Source organism: Fundulus heteroclitus, chromosome 19 (assembly GCF_011125445.2).
Source record: "Fundulus heteroclitus isolate FHET01 chromosome 19, MU-UCD_Fhet_4.1, whole genome shotgun sequence".
NCBI classification, from domain to species: Eukaryota; Metazoa; Chordata; class Actinopteri; order Cyprinodontiformes; family Fundulidae; genus Fundulus; species Fundulus heteroclitus.
In genome coordinates, this window is record NC_046379.1 from 13,393,657 (window position 1) to 13,413,788 (window position 20,132).

At 39.6% G+C, this 20,132-nt stretch overlaps 1 protein-coding gene across 4 annotated transcripts in view; it reads right to left on the minus strand.

The window, feature by feature from the left end:
- LOC105925919 (AT-rich interactive domain-containing protein 1B) overlaps window positions 1-20,132 on the minus strand; it is a 259,649-nt gene that overhangs the window by 170,944 nt on the left and 68,573 nt on the right. For all 4 annotated transcript variants that reach the window (XM_036150964.1, XM_036150965.1, XM_036150962.1 and 1 more), the window contains one exon: window positions 171-275. In XM_036150964.1, coding sequence (XP_036006857.1) covers window positions 171-275 — 105 coding nt within the window. The remainder of the gene's footprint in view (window positions 1-170; window positions 276-20,132) is intronic.

Sequence of the window (20,132 nt, forward strand, 5' to 3'; positions counted from 1 at the left end):
AAAGAAAAAATATGTTTTCTGTTTCGAAAAAAAGCTGTTTTCTGTTTAATGCTTCTGTAGTGTGAATTGTCATTGTATCATTGCAAAGTGTAGTGAAAATGTAGTGTGGATTTAAAACAGTCCTTCTTTTAGGTGGTGCTTGTTGGTGAACGTGGCAAACAGCAACTCACCGGCAGGCTGGAAGGACGGTCCTGGGAGACTCCATCTTCGTTGTTGGTCTTCCCAGAATTCCCTTGAGCAGGTCCTCTGATGCTGTAGCTTTCCTGCTGACCCTCCTAATGTGAAGGACAAAAAGACGACACATAAAAATTTTGTTTAGGTGTGTTTGTACACAACTCAGAGGAGAGGATGTTATATTGCTCTCTCCCTTTCCCCTCCTCTTTCTCTATCACCTTTTCTCCCTTTTAGCATTTTGTCTCATCTGTTTGCCTCCTTTTTTACCTCTTTTACCTTCCTGTTTCAGTGCCCATTGAACATGAAATAGTCCCAGCGTAAAATCTAATAAAGCTTCTTGCATATATACATCAAGCGGAGCACTATGGCGAAAGCAGTAAGGCTCTAGTTGTGAAAATGAAAACTGATGGGATCTTTTTGGCATTAAGACAACAATTCTTATTGCCACATTGCCAAACAGTACACACACACATACAAAAGAGCTGCACTGAAAAATCGGCCGGTGATCAGAATCAGATAATTTCAGCCTAATTAGTATGCAGCCAGATGGAAACTTAAAATTTAGTCATCTTACAATGCATACGCAATTTCTACTACTATAGAAATCTACTATAACACTCTTCAGTGGAGATGCTGTTACTGTGGGAAGCAGACATAAATGTAACATTTTCAGTATCAGTAAATTGTAAACAGATATTTAAAAGAAAACTTCTACAGTGTGTCGAAAAAATTTCATTGGTTCATTAAGGCTGCGATCAAGCAAGAGAGAGCACACATTTTAGCAGATAACAGGAAGGCTGAGCGAAGTACAAAAAGTTGCTCTGATCAATGCCTTTGAGCTTGTGCCAAAGAACATGATGGATTTGTCAGTTAAGGTAAGGCGTTTCTCGAGGGAATACCAACAGAGACTGTTTTACAGTTACAAGTGCTAACTGTTACTATATGATGCTAATGAAAATTTTAAATGGCAGCTTTGTTTAGTTTTTTTCTCCCATAATGGCAAAATCTTGTTTTACAGGAGCTGCACTTTCACACACAGCATGAAGTAATCTCTGTTCTTGATATTATTTACGTATGACTGCTCACAGCAAGACGGCTGTAAAAAAACATTACAAATACTGTTCTTGTGTTTTTATATTATATTTTTACATTACAGAAAAATGTAAATCAGATAAAATTGGTATCGGTAGGTTAAAGTCCAGAACACATGCTAAATATCTAAAAAGGTTATGGAGCTGTATAAATGTAAAAAAAAATGTAATAACATGCCTCCACAGTCTTTGACGTACAAATATAGTATAGCTTTAGAAAAGTCAACAGTCTAAATTGAGTACATTTAGTTAGTGGAGAGAAAAAAAATATCCATATAAAAAGGTTTTTATTTGCCAAATTTCCATTGCCACAATTGTTCAGGTCTCTGATCACTCCTATAGAATAAATGTAACAGAAGCATTTTAGTTGCACTTTACCTTTCGAGGACAAGAGTCTCATGGAGCTTTTAATAGGCTGCTTGATTCCATGAGCATAAATATGCTAACACAGGTATGCTTCTCTATAAAAACTCACCAAAATTGGAAAGATAATAGAACATATCACTGAAGTGTGTCAGATATATAAATTCACATATTTTCTTCTTCTAACACAACAGCAATTCAGGATGTTTGCTGAATTTTTTTTTTGCGCAAAACATCAACCACTTCATAAATACAACATGTCAACACCACGAGCTGCTAATAAAACAGGAGGTTCATAGCTCTGTAAAAGTGATGAACGGACAGAATAAACTGTAAGAGATCCTTAGATTTACAAGGCTGTAATGGACTGACGTTCCTGGTTAGATGGAGTCACAATACAAACTGAACAGTGTATGAAGAAAAACACAGAAACAACCCCCCCCCCCCCCCAAACGCACACCCAGCAGCACACCATGCCAACCAATTCATTTCAACCAAATCCAGCCTAACCACCCACTAATCCTCCAAACATGCACACTCACATACAAACCCACATCAAGACACGCACCCAGTCCCATTGTTCAATCCAAGTCATTTTCTTTCCCTCTGTAATCACAAGCCTATCTAGTGTAAACCAATTTTCTCTCCATTGTCGGAGGTGTTGCCCTCTCTCGCTCCCTCCGTCTGCATCTCTCCCTCCTTCCCTCTGCCTCTTCTTTTCATTCACCATGAAGGTCGTTCCTCCATCATGTAAAGTGTCGGCAGCACAATAGCAACTTGTTAAAGAGCTCTGAGTGGAGGGATTAGTGATAACTGATCAGCGAGTCACGGCGAGAGATCACACACATGCACACACACACACACACACATACATGCATGAATGCACACACACACACATACACAAAACCATGTGTTTATGTGAAACACACACACACAACTCAAAATCCATCTCTCCCCTCCTGTTTGATTTCTTATCCATGGAGTGATTATACTGTAGTAGGTGGGCAATATTTCTGTCAGCTAGGTGATATCATTTTATAGCAGGAGATAATCCTTCACAGCGGGAGATGTATCATGTGAAAACTGGTCTATTATTAACTGTAAAACCATTTTAGCTTCAGGATGAGTATGATTGATGTCGGAATGATCAGGACATTTGAAGAGTTCATTTCATTCTCTTACACAAACCTTCAGCAACTGCTTTAATAGCTACCGCTAATAAGAAACTGTATTCATCCAATTATTACTTGTAATGAAGTCAAAGTGTCCGTGAAATTAAATCTTACATGTGTGAGTTTTTATTTATGCTCTGGGCTATAAATTAGCATCATCTGTCCTTACTGTCGCAAAGTGCAAATTTGAAATATTCTGTGTTTACAGATTCTTTCACATTTCCTGAAAAAAGACAACCTCTGTGTCGTCATCACGTTTGGGATGTATAGAAATTGCGTATCCACAAAGTAAAATAGTGGAAGGGGCATATTAATGTCAGAGCAACTAACCAATCAGCTCTTTTGGAATGATATGACATCATTTGCGCTCAGGTTTGCACAACAAAACCGAGGAAACTGGAGTCTAACTAAAGTCCACCTCTCTTGCATACGGCGTACATCTAAACATATGCTGCTATTCATTTTAGCCATAACAACGCACATTAAAGGTCTTCAAATTATCCCTGAATGGGTGTTTTGTGTTTTTGCCTTGGCTAACCATAAAGTAAACCATAAAGACCATTTATGAAAGCCAACTTCAAAGACGGTTGAATTATTATTACATATTATTTAAATTTATCAGGTAAAATTATGGCCATTAGGAGCCATCACTCAAAGCCAAATGTAGAGGAAAAGTGGAATCGTGTGAGTGTCTGCGCCTCACAGATGTCACGCATTTCATTAAGAGAGAGTAAATGTGAAGAGACTATGTATCACATACACTGTTTATTAATTCATAATAAAAAAACTGGATGATTCTTTGATATTGATCGAATCGAAAATGTATGTTTTGTTGTAACGCTCCCTATTTATAATTGTAAATGCTATAATTACAAATACAACTATGCAAGATGCTTGTTTGATTTTAGTTCGTTGTGAAGGAAAGCTTATATGTTTTCTTGAAATGTTATGCATTTAGTACTCTTTTTTTGTCCCAGAGCATAACTACTGATGCCATTAACCTAGAGTTATTTCTTTTTTTTTCTTTCAACAGAAAGTACACCTGGCTAAGGAATTTCAATGCATAGATGTGTCTCCTTTCCTGGACCGTGCCACAGATGGAGATAATACCACAGCAGCCATGAACAGGAAAACAAAGATTTTTTTTAACCCAGGAAAACAAAAGTTGTTTTCCTAGAATGACTTAAGAGGTAAGCATAAGTCTTTACATGGGATGCTTGCTTTACATTAAAAGTATGCCTGGTTCAGAGTTTCAGGGTGTTTTTTTCTGTGTATTAACATCACAGATGTGATAAGGGGATAATGTATAAGGGGCTGCACAGAACACAGTGTAGTGCTATATATATATATATATATATATATATATATATATATATATATATATATATACATACACCACTCACATATCTACACACGTATCAGGCTGTAGTAAATTTTAGTGCATTGAACTCTATTTACAATAAGACCAGTTTGTCCTGCAAAGAGCCTTAAAAAGACAATTGTTGTAAATTGCTGTATGACTAAACTAAACTGAATCTTGTGAAAAAACTAAATAATAGGCAGTTGCACAAAATGTAATTACAGCCAATCAACCTGAGAATGAAAGTCACCTAAATATGCACAATACAGTGTAAAAACAGGAACATCAGCTCTTTTATTCCAATACAAAACATGGAAATATGAAGACAAAAACCTCTCCCAAACACGTCTGCAAGTGACTACTAGATGTGGTTCAGTTAGAGGATCACATACTCTCCCAGAGGTGGGTGGCCATGGAGAGATGCTTAACAACAGGACCAAAACACAAAGGGAGTTTTTTTTTTTATACACAGGGAGCTTTGTGAGCTTCTGTGTCAAGCCCCTGGGCAACCTGTGTTTATGTGCGCACGCAAACATCATAGATGCATGCCCAACATCAGGCCTTTAATACATGGCTGGATGTGTTTGAAGCAGAAGCCCTGCGCAGACACAAATACACCTCCACAGGTAAATAAAGGCAGGAGGTAGAGAGGACAGGAAGACGTGCGGTGGCCTTCTGATGACTGGACGCACATGTGGATGGCTCATGAACAAAAATGCACACACACAGGGAGCTGAGAGTAGAATAGAGCCTGCTGACTCAAGTTCAATATTTACACAGGCGTGAGTCTCTAGTGTTTGTGTGTGTGTGTGTGTGTGTGTGAGCGCACGTGTACGTGGGTGTGTGTCTGTGTGTGCACTCTGGGGGTTTTAAGTGGGTCAAAGTGAGGTTAGCTTCTTACTACTGTTTACGCTCATGCTCTTACATCATGGGAGTTAAATATATTATGAACACAGAAGACGGGGGACTCGAAGAGAGATGAGAGGGAAAAAATCTGGAAGGTTAGATGCAAAAGAAACAGGAATATTGTGAATCCCTGAGTTGGAAAAAAAGAAAGAAAGATGAAAACTGAATTGAAAAAGTGAGCACGAAAGAACATCAAAACCAAATGAAGGAGTGCTGCGAGTGCATCCTTTCATTTTTTTTTTTACAGTCCATTGTCTCAAAATCCCATTTCCTAGCTAATTTAGAAGCCTCTAAAATACACTCCACTCCATACCTTAAGCCTAAGGCCACAGCTAATCCTGTCTTCACGCGCACACACACACTCGCTGCGACACTCATTCATCCTCAGTGCTTTTGAAAAGACTTCATCTTGGCATAGTGGAAGCGAATGAAGGATATTGAAGGAAAGTGTTTGAAGTACATGAGGGAATGCAGGAATCAAACTGTGAGTTAAATGCTATTAGACAGCTGTGTGGAAAGGCAGTGTAATATTAGATTTGATTGAATAGATGACTGCTGAATGTGGTGTAATATATATAGAGCCGGAGAGGTTTTATGCAGAAGTAAATCAATATTGCACCAGCAACTCAAATCAGGCGCAAGCGAGCGAGCGAGAGTCAGGCAGTGAGCGGAAAGCAGAAATGTGTTGCTGTTGCTCGCAGACGCTGGTGTTTTATTTTTGCAATCCCCAACTTAAGCAAGCCTGCTTTTAAAAGTAGCTTGCATCATCACCCAGCTTCTAAGTTAATTGCTTGAGCATTGTTCCGATTTTCTTGTACTAAATTAGCAGATAAGTAGAGGGCGATACCTAAAACAGTAATCAGGTTTCACACGTTCCTTTTGCAACTCACACCTCATTTAAGGGATGTTCTTTAGGGCCTCTTTGGCTTTTTGCCATCCAGGCGTTCTGATGGGGGAGCCAGGTGAGGCGCTCGCCATCCTCTGCTTGTTGCAATTCATGCTCTTGGAACAAAAAAAGCAGAAAACTGGCATGACAGCGAGTGAGTGTTTGATGTCAGCACATGACAAACAGGGAGCAACCAAAACAAAATTCCCTGATGTTAGGTTGAGCTGATTTTTGACTAGTGTAAAACTTCATCTTTCGTCTTCTAACAGTCAGTAGTAGATGTGCCTTACAGAAACAAAACTTGTCACATTATATGTATATTTTTTTTAATTCTTTAGCTTTTAAATTTGTATCCCTTGTGTACAGCCTCATTCTGTTCTTGCTTTTTTAAATTTTGTGTGCAAAACTTAGCGCTGTTGTCACATAGCTATCTCAATTTTGCTTCATTTCAAATAGTTCTCAAATCGCACTGTTTTCTTTCATCTTTGTTGGTCCAAGCATTTTCATCTCACGTCTTTCTTCTTAAATTAATTTTCTTTTGTCACCTTTGGGATACATCTCCATTTTTGCTTCTCTTCTTGGTCGTCCTTGCCACATCCATCCTTCCCTTCCTCCTCTCTCCCTGTCTCCACTGCTCTTTTCATTATTACCGAACAAATTAGTCATCTCCCTTTTCCCCTGCACCTTGGCAGATGCAAATCTCTACCAAATACCATGCTAACGTCATTAATATTCATTAGAAATTAAGCTTAATTGCATCTCTTTAAGACAAGCTTCCATGCAGATGCAACATAAACTCCTTCACCATACATATTCTTTGCACACAAGTGCCTACAGTGCCTTGTAAAATTAATCATATCCTTTAAACTTTTATCAAATTCAGTTAAATTCCAGCGAATCTCTTTGGGGTTTAATGTGAAAGGCCAACACAAAGTAATGCATATTTATAATCCATAACAAAAATAATCCAGGTTTATCAAACATTTTTTCCAGCTAAAAATCTGATAAGTGATTCATATATATCTAACCAGCCCACCTTTAATATGATACACCGAAAATAAAATACAGTCCAAATGATTGCCGTCAGACGTCACCTGAACTCCAGTTAAAATCCAACTTTTCTTTGAATGCCTCAGAGGTTTGCTAGAGAACATTTGTGAAAAAACAACATTATGAAAACCAAGGATCCCAGCAGCTAAATTAAAGTAGTTCAGAAATTGAAAGCAGGATTAGGTTAGAAAACAATATCAACAATGCCCAAAGCTTAGAAAATTTTACAACAAACTTTCTAATTGATCATCCTAACATGGAAAGAGTATGGCCCAACCAACCAAAATATCACGATATACCTAGACAGACAGGCAAGTAAAACAATAATCAAAGAAGCAGCTCTGAGGCTTCTGGTAACTGGGAATTGTAGAAATCCACAGCTCTGCTAGGATAATCTGCTAACGGAACAACTTTTGGTTGTACACCACATATTTAAAGTGTAACTCACCCCGATGTAAAAGCATAACCCCGATGTAAAAGCATAAGACAAATTACTAAAAATTACCACCAAAGTGGGCAGTGCCCAGACACCTGAGGGTCAGGGCTAAGTGTGGGGATGAGCGGTGGGGGTTAAGCGGGGCTGTGGTCAGGACGAGGGAAAGTGACATGTTCAAATATGGACTTAACAGGGTGTCTTTAGAGAGGGGATTTTTAACCCCCTTCGTCAACGGAGGTTGAGAGAAGCTTTGTGGAACCCAGCAGGCTTGAGCCTTATCAGTTCGAGCTGCTGGCTCAAGGCACTGACACAGGGAAGGCTGAAGCCGCTGCTGCCGAGGCAGTGGTAGACAGAGCTGGCTCAGTTTCTGAGCGGTAAAGTGACGTTAGCAGCATCATAGCTAACATGAGCTAACGTTCAGTGCAGCAACAAATGCTAAACACCATCAATCAATGCTCCCAATCCTCGCAATTCCTACTCCTGAGTCTGACTCGGCACGGGGATCCTACTAAGAGATTGGTCCATTAATCCTGGAAATGTTCTTCAGAAGACTGATGTTGTAATTGTCTTTAGGTGCTTTTGGAGGTTCAGGTCTGAGTCCATTACTACACCCAGATTTTGGGCCTGATCTGTGGTTACTAGCTGAAGCAACTGAAGCTATGTGCTGATTCTTGATTGCTCTTCCATTGATCCACAAATGATCACTTCAGTTTTGTTTTTATTCAATTTAAGACAATTTTGGCACATCCATGCATTGATTTCTTCTATGCATTTACTCAGCGCTTGAATGGGTTCATAGTCACCTGGTGACATCACGATGTAGCACTGTGTCGTCTGCATAGTTATGGTAACTGATGGTGTTGCTTTTTTATGATCTAATCAAGAGGGAGCATGTAGATACTGATTAGGAGAGGACCCAAGACGGACCCTTGGGGAACCCTGAATGTCATTTTTCTGGTCTCTGATGTAAAGTTACCTACTGACATGAACAAGTCTTTGTCCTTTAAGTAAGATTCAAACCAGTCGAGTGTTGTACCAGGAAGGCCCGCCCAGTTTTCTAGGTTTTCTAACCGAATGGAGTGATCGACAGTATCGAATGCTGCACTAAGGTCCAGTAATACCAGCACAGTGGTTCTTCCACAGTCTACATTTATATTGATGCCATTAAACACCTTGACAAGGGTGGTCCCTTTATTGTAGTGAACATGGAAACCTGACTGGAAAACGTCAAAGCGACTGGTCATTGTTAAGAAGGTATTTAGTTGTTGAAACACAGCCCTTTCAACAATCTTACTGAAAAAAGGGAGGTTTGAGATGTGCAAGTAAGTTCTGTAGTAGTAGCTTCTCCAAATTGTTCTTTTTCAACAGTGGTTTGATATTTGCTATTTTTGCGGACCTAAATAGGAGGTGCACCATCCTATATCTGAAATATACCTGAATTTATTTTTGTCTGGTTAAGAAAAATGCTTTTTACGCAGTGTTAGGAGTTAAAAGACATAATTTTAATGAGAGGTTACTGCAAAGCCGAGGACAAAGCAGACAACTGTGCCTGTGGCTCTATGCTCTTTCATGAGGAGTGAATGCTGCCAATCTGTATAATTTGATTGAATTTTACTTTGTAAAGTGCCCTGAGATGACATGTATCATGACTTGGCGCTATATAAATAAAGTTGAATTGAAAATTTTAATAATTTGATAATAACAACTGACAATTGGTGGCGGGGTTACATTTCAAACTAAAATGTTCTCCTGATTCATGGTTCGAAATTTTGCAAAATCAGGGATTGTTCTTTTAACATGTTCTTTTAGGATGTGAATACTTTTTCTAAGCCATACAAAACCTTTACATTGTGTCACCTCATAATACAGGATGTGAACAATGACCACATGCACAGAACAATATCAATAAAAAGTCTGTCAAAAACTTTTCATAACAGCGTTTCATGTCTTGTCATTACCATATAAAAAGGATACTTGTTTAACTTCCTATTGGCTTAGCTGTTTACAAGAGAAATGTGCCAAATTCATTGTAGAATGAAAAAAAAAAACAATGCACAAAGCAGCTTTTTCACATCAAGGAGGGGGTGAGGACCAGGACATCCATATTCAACAGCCTGCTTTGGTTCAGACGTGCAGCTACGCACACAAGCTCACACTAATCAGCCTCTCAGCCTGAAACAACATTCATGATCGCGAGTGAAATGATTTCAGCTTTTTTCTGCTTTTTAAAAAAAAAAAAAAAATGCTTTTGGCTCTAACGTGTCATGTTTTACAAAAGTGTTTCCTAATCCATTTAGCAATATTTCAAACACTACCTTTACATTCAGATTTTTGCAAACACATTTTAATTTTTAATGGTCTTATAGGTCAATCGGACCAAGAGCCGGTCCATGTACCTGGAAAAGGTGACCATTGCCTACACGTTGCCTGCATCAGTATATGTTTTAACACTGAGTGGTGTGTATGTGTGTGTTTCTGAGTTTGCCTGTGCTTGCAGCCTATCTTAATGGGTCCATTTGTAGCAGGGCCTGTTCTAGTGCTGTGTCCTTCAGATTGGATTCTATCTCAGCAATCCCCCTGACCTTTAGCTCGAAGAGACTACAAGAAAGGACCAGAGCCCTGACACAAGATCCATACACGCACACATCCACACACACATAACCGCAAGGAAAATGTTGATTATGAAGAGAAATAAACACACTTGGGAGACTCATAGGGAAATTAATATGCACAGATTTACTTCACTATACACATTCCTCTGCATTTGTACTGGCTTTCCCTCAGGGATGATGTCAGATGGAGCTAACATTGCCGGGGCTTTCGCTTTTATTCTCCTACACGAGCCAATCAAATGAAAGCCCATCTTCACTTCACACACGCTTTGCAAGTCCCTGTCACAACCAGCCCTACCGCCCGTTCCCTTCAACTCGCTTTGACACCCCGTTATAACTAGTGTACACCCACACGACTTTTGCTAAAGCACTGAGAGACGATGGCAGAGTGTTAGTGAGCATGACTTTGACTGTGACATTTTTTGGGGTACTGTCTGTTTCTCTTTTAGTCTGTGAAGTCTGCATCCAGGAACAAATGTAGCGGCATTTCCTAACAAATGGCAGCTAAATGAGGCCCCTAGGGTGCCGCGTCACTAACTATGCCCCCCCCACCCCACCCCCACCCCCTACACACACACACTTTTTGAGCCATTATGATTGTCCTAACGTACAAAAAACACCTCTCTCGTTCTTGTTCATTTGCATTTGAATTGTAGCTCCGCTGTACAAAAACAAACATAAATCAAAAAAAAAAAATGGAGGGAGAAAAGAGGAAAAAACAGTGGCAAATTCTGGCCGAGCAATTAGCGAATGTCAGTCAATGTTAAGGTAAAAAAAAAAAAAAAAAAGCTAAATTAAAAACACTGCACGCAGACGAACCATCACACACTGGAAAACTAACTGACACATAGTGTATGGTTTGCAAGTTATTTATATATATATATATATATATATATATATATATATATATATATATATATATATATATATATATATATATATATATATATATATATATATATATATTCATGCACATACACCATCATTTAGTTTTTACTTCAAAACTCATCAAGCTTAAGTGCTCGTCTGTGGTGGCCAATCAGAGTGCAGCAGGCCCAGGGTTGCCGTGGCGATACGCGAGGACATTTAGAGGACTCCGATAAACTCTGCCATTTAAAAGGTTATGACAATTAACGCGGCTCTCCGCAAATTACCACTGCCAGACCTTTACCCACGGACGTCTCTCTCCCTCTTATCACCTCGCGCCCAGCCTCGCTCCCTCTCTCCGCCTCCTCCTCACTATCTAGCCGTATGCCCTCCATTTCCACAGCCTGTCCTCCCTTACTCCCTCCTCCAACGCCCCCAACCCACCCGGCCTCCCGCGCACCCCCTTCCACCCAGCAGCACTTTTATTATTCCGTTAATTAACAGACTTCTTCACTTAATATTCAAATGCCGACCAATTAATGACATTGAACTTTGGGCACTCCCCCTCCACAAACACCCACCTCCAAACCTTTGTTTCAGTCCTGTTGACTGCCCCCAACCACACGCGCGCACGCTCCTTCCTGTCTCTCATTTCCTCTATTTCGTCCCCTTAGCCTTCTCCGCCATTGCCAAGGTGAGCTCCCATTTCTGTGTGATTGAAAGAGCGTATGAGTGTCTGTGTGATGAGGGGTTGCTGGGGGTGGCTGAGGCAGCAGAGCAAGTATATGACGAGGGGGTAATAAAGCCAGAGGGGTGGGTCGAAGTAAGGCACGATGGCCTTTTAATTAACCTGGTGTGATTAAAAGCAGGGGTGGGGGGGGTGAGTGGATGGGGAGGGGGGTGAGGGAAAGAGGCCTGCTGCTGCAGCCAGTTGGGGGGCTGAATGTGACATACAGGAAATGAGAAATAAAATGAGAAGTAATGAGCGTTGCAGAACCCATGCAAATGATGCACTAAAATGTGGGCCTCCTGTAGGTTTTATACAGTTTTTAGTCTGTCAGTGAAAAAAATAAATAAAAAAATTGCATTTTTGCTTGACAACAGCATCGGATTTAAATAGCAACTGGTTGCTTCTTAAGTTTTCTGAGTGTCCACAAAACACATCAGAGGTATCATGCAGATGCAACCAGGAATCAGAAAGCAAAGTAGGGTTATCACAACCAACAAAGGCAAAAAAAAAACAAAAAACTGTTTTTCAGTAAGTATTGAACTATCTTTAAATGGCTTTTCATTTAGTAAAGGAAAACAAAATCTCTACAAGCCAGCCTGGCCCCATCTGAAAGCATTACCCTTAAACTTAAAACATGGTTGTGCCAACCTTGGCAGCAACATCGGCCATCAAGCGTTTTAATTGGTAAATAGTTTTTTTTATATTGTAGAGGAGGAATGTTGGCTCTCTCTTTTATGCTGAATTGTTTTAGTTCAGCTACGTTAGAGGGTTTCCAAGCATGAATATATTAAATCACATCACATCATCTTAATTAAATCCAAAAATCTTTATATATTGGGGATTTTTTTTGGACATCTTGGAGTGCTTTGGATCAATTCCCTGCTTTGGTCATAGTGGCACATTTACCGATGGGACGGAAGGAAATCGGCAATAAAGGCCAAACTCATTGTCACTGTTTATGCTTATCCTATTATCTATGACCAGTCAAGTTATCACTGCATCGACAGGACCTTGCCTGGAGGAGCATTCGTGAAGAAGTTGAGTTCTCAGGTAAGGTACCCAAACTTTTACCACGATAAATATTTAAATATTTCCCTGCATTTGAGGAAACAAACACGGTAGCTCCTCCCAACGTGCGTCAGACGGGTTTATCCCTTTTAGCCTACTTCATGTTGCAAGACAGGTGCAACTTAGGTGATTTTGTGATTGTATTAGTCAGGCATTTTTCTCAGACAAGGGTGTGTCCAGTGAAACTGAGAAAAAAAAATGTAGTCAGCTACAGTCACCTTATTGTTTAGCAAAGGGATTAAATATAGACTCACATATGGCCAAGCTGTTCTGGATATCTTTTTTGCCCTCCATAAATAAACCACCAATAAAAAAAAACCTCCTTGCTGCATTCACTCAGGTTATCTTTGATAATGAAACTGTTTTGATGATCTGAAACAATTGAGGGTGACGAAAGAAAGAAAAAACAGAAGAGTTCTCAGGGGGCAAATGAATTTTACACAGCATTGTAGCTGTATTCTTGATTTAAAAATAAAGGCTTTTGAAGATGTGTTTTATTCGCACTGTGTACAAAGAAAAGAAATCCCAATATTCCCCTATCTCATAGCAGCCTTTATTCAGCTAAGGCTAAGTAAGCATGTTCAACTTCTTTCAGCTTGAACCATCAGCATTTAGCCAAAAGTCTCCCTACAGTCTGCAGGACAGTCAAATAATTAATCTAAGACTTCTTATTTGAGGTGACTGACAAGTGTCTTGTTGGTCAAAAGCATCAAAACAACAGATAAACTAAGACACAACTTATTTCAAGTCTACGCAGTGAGCGCCTTTAACATCTATACTGCACTCCATCCATTCAGGCTCCTGCTTTTTAGAGACTGGGTCACAGGGTGACCAGTCCAGGATAGAAACCCAGATGTCACTCTCCCCAGCGACATCCTCCAACTAATCTGGGGGATACCAAGGAGTTTCCAGGACACATGGGATTTATAGACCCTCAGGTGAGTTCTATGGCCTGCCCAGGGTCTATTCCCAGTGGGATGTTCCCGGAAAACCCCCAAAGGTAGGCGCTAAAGGAGTGTCAGATGCCCAAATCACCTTAACTGACTCCTTTCGATGCACGCTGCACTCTTCAAACAACATATTTCAATGCTAAATAAAATACCGAGTGCACTGTGTTGCAGATTGTAATTTGTGACTTTATTCATTTATTATGTTAATAATCATAATCTTTATTGTCATTGCAACAAATATTCCAATCAAATTTGTCCTCTGCATTTAACCCATCCCTTAGGGATCAGTGGGTCGCCACTGTGCAGCGCAATGCAATTTTACAATTGCATTTCCTATTACATTTCAGTAATTGACCCATATAACAGTAACCTCATTGGGAGACAGGGTTTTATCTGAGGTTAAAACTTAAAAGTTAAGATGAATATGATCTGAAGAAATCTGTGTTCTTGAGTCAATATGTGACTGGCTACATATTGACAGACTACTATTAGTTGTCAACTTCTGTGAAAGCTAATCAGACAAATACTAATGATAGTATTGATGCAATTTATTCTGCATGAAAACTGAGTTAATACTTGTTCCACTGCAAAGTTAGCTTGTAAAAACTTGTTTTCAAAATTTGTGAATCACTTTTACTAAACCGCGGTAATTTTGAAGGATTTGGCCACACAATTCACAATACTAACTTTTCAAAATGTTGTATTGCTAAAACAGTAAGATTAAAATGAGGAAATCAACAACATGTCATTACAAAGACAGTGACCCTTTAACTCCTAACTTCCAAATCAATAAAGATTTAATTTAATTCAGGGGAATCAAAAATGCAGGTCAGGCATCATTTACAGCCATGGGAGTGATTTTTGTTGGTCTTGCAAACAAAGTTCAGAAATGGTAAATCAACCACCATAGGCCGCTGATGTAGACATTCTCAGACTTTAGGGCTACATTTATATCGTGAATGCCTTATTTAACACATACAAGAGTATAAGTTGAATGAGGCGTACATGAATGGTGTGATACCAACAATTTTGCCTTATCAGATATACTTGTCTGCTGACACCAGTTAAATACATTGCCTCACGTCACCTCAGTGAATCTGGTTCTATCTGTGCAAGTCCCTGTAAAGTGAGCATGTCCGCTCCAATCAGCTCAGAGTTCATCTATGCTAAAGCACCAGTCCCCAGGGCCCATTCTCAGACAGGAAGAGGAAATGGTAAAAGTCAATAGAGCAATTGGGATCAGTTTCACACAGAGGACTGTGAAAAAGGGACTTTGAAAAAGAATTTACTGCATTTTTTTTTCCTGAATCAAAGACCAGCAGTCAAATTCGAGCCTCACTCGAATGCAGCGCCTGATATACCACAGATATAAAGAACACTAAAACAAGGTGCGGCTAAATTCTGTTAAATGTTATGAGTCCATAAACATCAGTTTAACACACTGTTTCTCAATGAAAATTAAATGGTGTGTGCTCCAAGGAAAAGCTGATCAAAGGCAGAACAACATTATGAGTTTAGGTCTGGCAGGTGGCCAAAGCCGCTTTTCACCTCCTCTTTTCATCCGCAAAGCCTACTCTGTCACACTCTGCTGTATATGCCATAAAATATCATCTTCCCAAAATTATATCCTTCTCACAAATAATTAAATTATTGTGCTGGGAATTAAAGTCCTTATTTATTGTCAACTAAATAAATAAAAATGAGCAGATTGTATCTATCGGTCTTATACCGGAACCAAAGTTGCACCACTAATATTAGTATTCAGCATGCTTTGTCATAAGATAATTATATATGAATTTAATTGCAATTTTAAAGGCTCATGTTGCTCTGAAAGCAACAGTGCAGAGTAAAGTAAAATGTGTTAAAACATATTTTTTATTCATTCTCACTTGTAATATACAGTATATAGCCAGGCCTGATTACTGCTTGAGCTACAGAAGCATTTGAGCTGCAAACTCTATAAATCCCCTTGAAACAATTTCCCTGTCGACATGAAGTAGGCTAAAAGACCTCAAAAAGCGACACTGAGTTTCTGTACCGCTGACAGAAATTCAATAATAGATCAGAAACAAAGCAATTGACATCTATTGGTCTGGAAAGCCTTAGAAGTTCTGTTTTAAAGCCTTGGTACTAAGAGCCACTGACCACAAATGGAGAAAACAAAGGTGAACCTTCCCAGCGGTGGTCGAACTACCAAAACTATTCCAACAGTGCATTCATGACTCATCCATGAAGTCAGAAAAGAGGACAGAACAATATCTGAGGCACCATAGGCCTCATTTGCTCAGGTGAGAAGAGAATTCACTATTTAACGATTAGAAAGAGACTGGGGAAAATGGCGACTAATAAGATCACCAAGATCACTCTCATGTTTCCTAAAAACACCTTGATGACTTTAGGTAAATTATTCTGCGGACTGACGAGGGAAAAGTAGACCGATTGAGAATGTTTATTTACCCATTACATCTCGCATAAGACTAACGACATGAAAATGAACAACATACCGTACCTACTGGCAAACATGGTAGTGGTGGTGGTGTCATGTTCTGGGGCAGCTTGGGTTCTTCAGGACCTGGAACACCTGCCCTAATTATTGGAACCATGGATTTTGTTCTCTATCCAAAAATACCTAGGGAGGATATCTGACCATCACCTTGGGATCTTAAACTCAACCACACTTTGGTTATACTGCAGGACAATGATCCAGGAAGTCCCGAAGGTATTTGACTGGCCTAGTCAAAGCCTGCACGTAAATCAAATTGAGACCTCGAATATCCTGTTCTCGCTTCAAAAACCCTGGCAGTGGTGGAGTTAAAACATTTCTGCAAAGAAGAGAAGACTAACATTCCTCAGTGGCGACGTAGGGACTCACAAACACTTCATGGCAGTCCTCGCTGTAACGGCTGGCATGAGTTATTAGCTTTAGGGGTCAAATACTTTTTCACATAGGACCATGTAGTATTGAACAGCTTGTCTCTCTAATGGATGAAATCATTATTCAAAAACAGCTTTTTGTATTTCCTCAGGTTACCTCTCTGGCATTAAAACAACTTTGATGACCTGAAACATTTAAGGTTGAGGCAAAAAGCAAATCTGGAATGGAGCAAATGCTTTTTCGTGCCCCTCTACCTCTTTTAGCCTGCCATCAGGATTTCTGGTAAATGGTTAACAATGTTTGCTGAAGGCCTAGACTTGTATTTGTAATTAAACTGGCTCTATGATTAAATAGAAGCCAATCTGACAACTTTTGTCCATAGTATAATGATATTCCAACAGAATGAAATATGTCAAATAGTGTGAAAAGCTCTTTACTGGGTAATTTTCTTTACTTTTCACTGAGCTATGATTTGAGTGTAACGTCTGTAAGAAGGCAAGTTATTTCACACAGGACTGTAGCTAGAAAAAGGCAGCTATTTAAATATAACCACATGCCATTCTGTTTCTCAATCACCAGATCAAAAAGATCTGCTTCTCTCAACCATCCAAGGCTTTAAAATCCACCAGCAATTCATCAGCCTCTTCCCTAAAATGCTGTTACATATATTTTTTATTCTCTGTATGAATACTGATGTCTTAGAAAATCTCTTTTTTTTATCCTGCTTTGCTCTTTGCAATCAGATGAGGTCACGGGAGGGCAACAGACTCAAAAAAGGAAGGCATTTTTGCTCCATTTCGTTACAAAAACCAGCTAATAGTGGTTGTTGCGCAGCAAACTCTGTGTCAAAGGCAGCTAGAATGGTTCCATCAGCGAGAGGATGTCCTCTGGCCGGGGTTAATGGGAGTGGAGTAGGGGGAAAACGAACTGCTGAGAGCGCCGGAAGAACAAAATAAAGAACTTTTCAGCTTGGATTTCTCAGAGTAATGCAGGGTCAGAAAACAGGGGTCAAAACCACAATGACATCGTAATCCGGCGTGCGCTCGCAATTGTGCACGGGTGCGTGCGTGTAATCCGTTCGGTGCGGCTCACATCATGTTTCATTTCGGCCCAGAAATCACAGACAAAGGTCACAGTTTGACCTTTTCACAGCTCAGAATTGCGGCACCACGCCTGCCTGATTAGTGTATGCGCAGACACAAGCGGACACACACGTATAGACGCAGAACAAGACAAACACACTCGCTCAGGACAGAAAAGGGAAAGTAATAACACAAAGCTCAACGCATACAAAAGAAATCATCTTTTTTTGTAATCTTGCCCAACTCTGCTGTGCGAGTTCAATTTTCAGACATGTTTACCTCTTAGATCCCAAATCAAAAACAAGCATTGAGCTTCTTTGTTATTTAAATTCATTCTGATATTTTCTAGTATTTATCGTCTACTCTGAAACCTGAAAGTCCTAACGCCGTGATACAGACATGCTTATCATGTGTAAATTGTCGCCTTTTAATGATCTATAATGTGTAATTACACATTATTTATGAATTTCAATCAAAGCTTACAGTGGATTAACAGGCAAAACATTAGGCATTTTACCCTTTTCTTTCTCAGTGAGCCAGATCTTTAACTAGTATAGAAATGGAAATGTATGGAAGCTGGAGGCTTAGTTGCTGATGAAAAGGTGTGAATATATTGCCTCTATATTGTGCAGATAGAACCTAGGAGTTTACATGTCACCTGCTGTGCTGCCGGGGCACAAAATGCTTTATAGCTGTAACACATACTGCGGGAAAGGTTTCTTGATTATAGGTAAAGACAGCAGGATGCAGCACTGATGCAAATGTGTGCGCTGATTGATATATAAAATACCGTGCATGCATTACAGTGATAAAAGACGAGAAAAAACCCGCTCTTTGGTCACCTCAGAGGTTGGCATAGTAACCAATCAGGAACCCATCAGCCCAGGTGAAACGAGACTTGGGCCAATCAGTGTGTTGGGGCTGAACTACCTGGTGTATAAATGTCAACACGGGTCAATTGCCGCCATATCATCAGCGATGATGAAAACACACCATTACTGTCGGAAAATGTCAGTGTGGCCATGGATCCCAGCCTCTCCTTGTTAGAGCGAACAATGTTTGCTCAATGGGCTGCACCATGTGTGTGTGTGTGTGTGTGTGTGTGTGTGTGTGTGTGTGTGTGTGTGTGTGTGTGCGTGTGTGTTTTAAGTGAGGAAACAGGAGTAAGAGACAAAACCATATGGGCTGACACAGTATGTAAATTACTGTACTAAGATTTACGGTGTCCTCTTTGTGACAACCTGTCTTTGTGCTCACATTCGCTTTCTGCACATCTGTTTGTGCTAGTGAATACAACAGTCTGTATGAATAAGGGGTTTATCTACATCTTGGTAAATTAGAGTATGAGTGCCTTCTCTATTGCCAGATAGCATCAGCTTATACAGATTGGAAGTAAATCTGCACATAATTTAGATCCATGTCTTCACCATCTGGGATAAAAAAAAAAAAAAAGAGACGTTTGGGACAATAATTGAAAATGCAAGGATAGGCCTTCTAATAATAATATATGATCCCTGATATGTTAAGTGTTGGAATATTTTCCTGCAAAACACAATTTTTGATAACTGCTTGTTGCAAAATAAGAATTAACTTTATTGGCCAAGTTTGTGCACACAAACAAGGGATTAGCCTTTGGTTTCACACGCTCGGAGCACAAAGAGATTTTTGTCTGGATGCAAAATTATTTGTACTGTTAACCAAATATGCAGCAATGAGAGTTATACAAATAAGCATTCATTTTGTTTCGACTGACTAATAAGGCTGATAAGGGTTTCCTGGAACCAAGCTCACCCGGTGCTGTTGAATTCAGAGTTGTCCGAGTCCAAGTCAAGACTCAAGTCTCCATTGGCCGCAGTTAAAGTTTTATACATCCTGTCTGGAGGTATATCTTTATTTTGTATTCTGCTTTGCAAAATAACACTTTTTGCGTCACATTTCTGCTGAATCTTTTTCTTATCAAATACAACCGCTTACAAAGTAAAATACAAGCTTCAGAAATCTGTAAAAACATTTTACTGCAAAATGTTATTGCATGATAATCCTCGTAAAATTTAGCTTGTCTTGTTTTGTTGCATACTAACATTCTTCATTTCGTTTCCACATAGTGCACTAAGGAGGAGATTTGGACCGATATAGCCAGTATTGACTGACTTTAAAAAGCTTCATTGGGCATAAAGGTGCTCCCGCAAGAATAAAGTAAAAACCTAACTTTACTTTCCTGGATACTCCTGTTTAAATTTATCTTGTTTACTCCTTTGTTTGTTTTATCTGGCCCCTCATTTCCTGTCCAATTCTGTTGCAGTCTTTCCGATCTTGTTCTTTTCTTTCTCTTGTTTAATTTTGTTCTCCCTCCGAAATGACTTGGTGCGGGGCTACGACCCACAGTTGTTCCACACAGTCCGACAGATCCCTCATGCTTACGAGCGGATGAGAAACACATTGGCAGCCTTCGCTTAACTCCGAAAAAACACAACTCCTTGAACCCCTGCTAGAGGATGGAAATGTTTCAC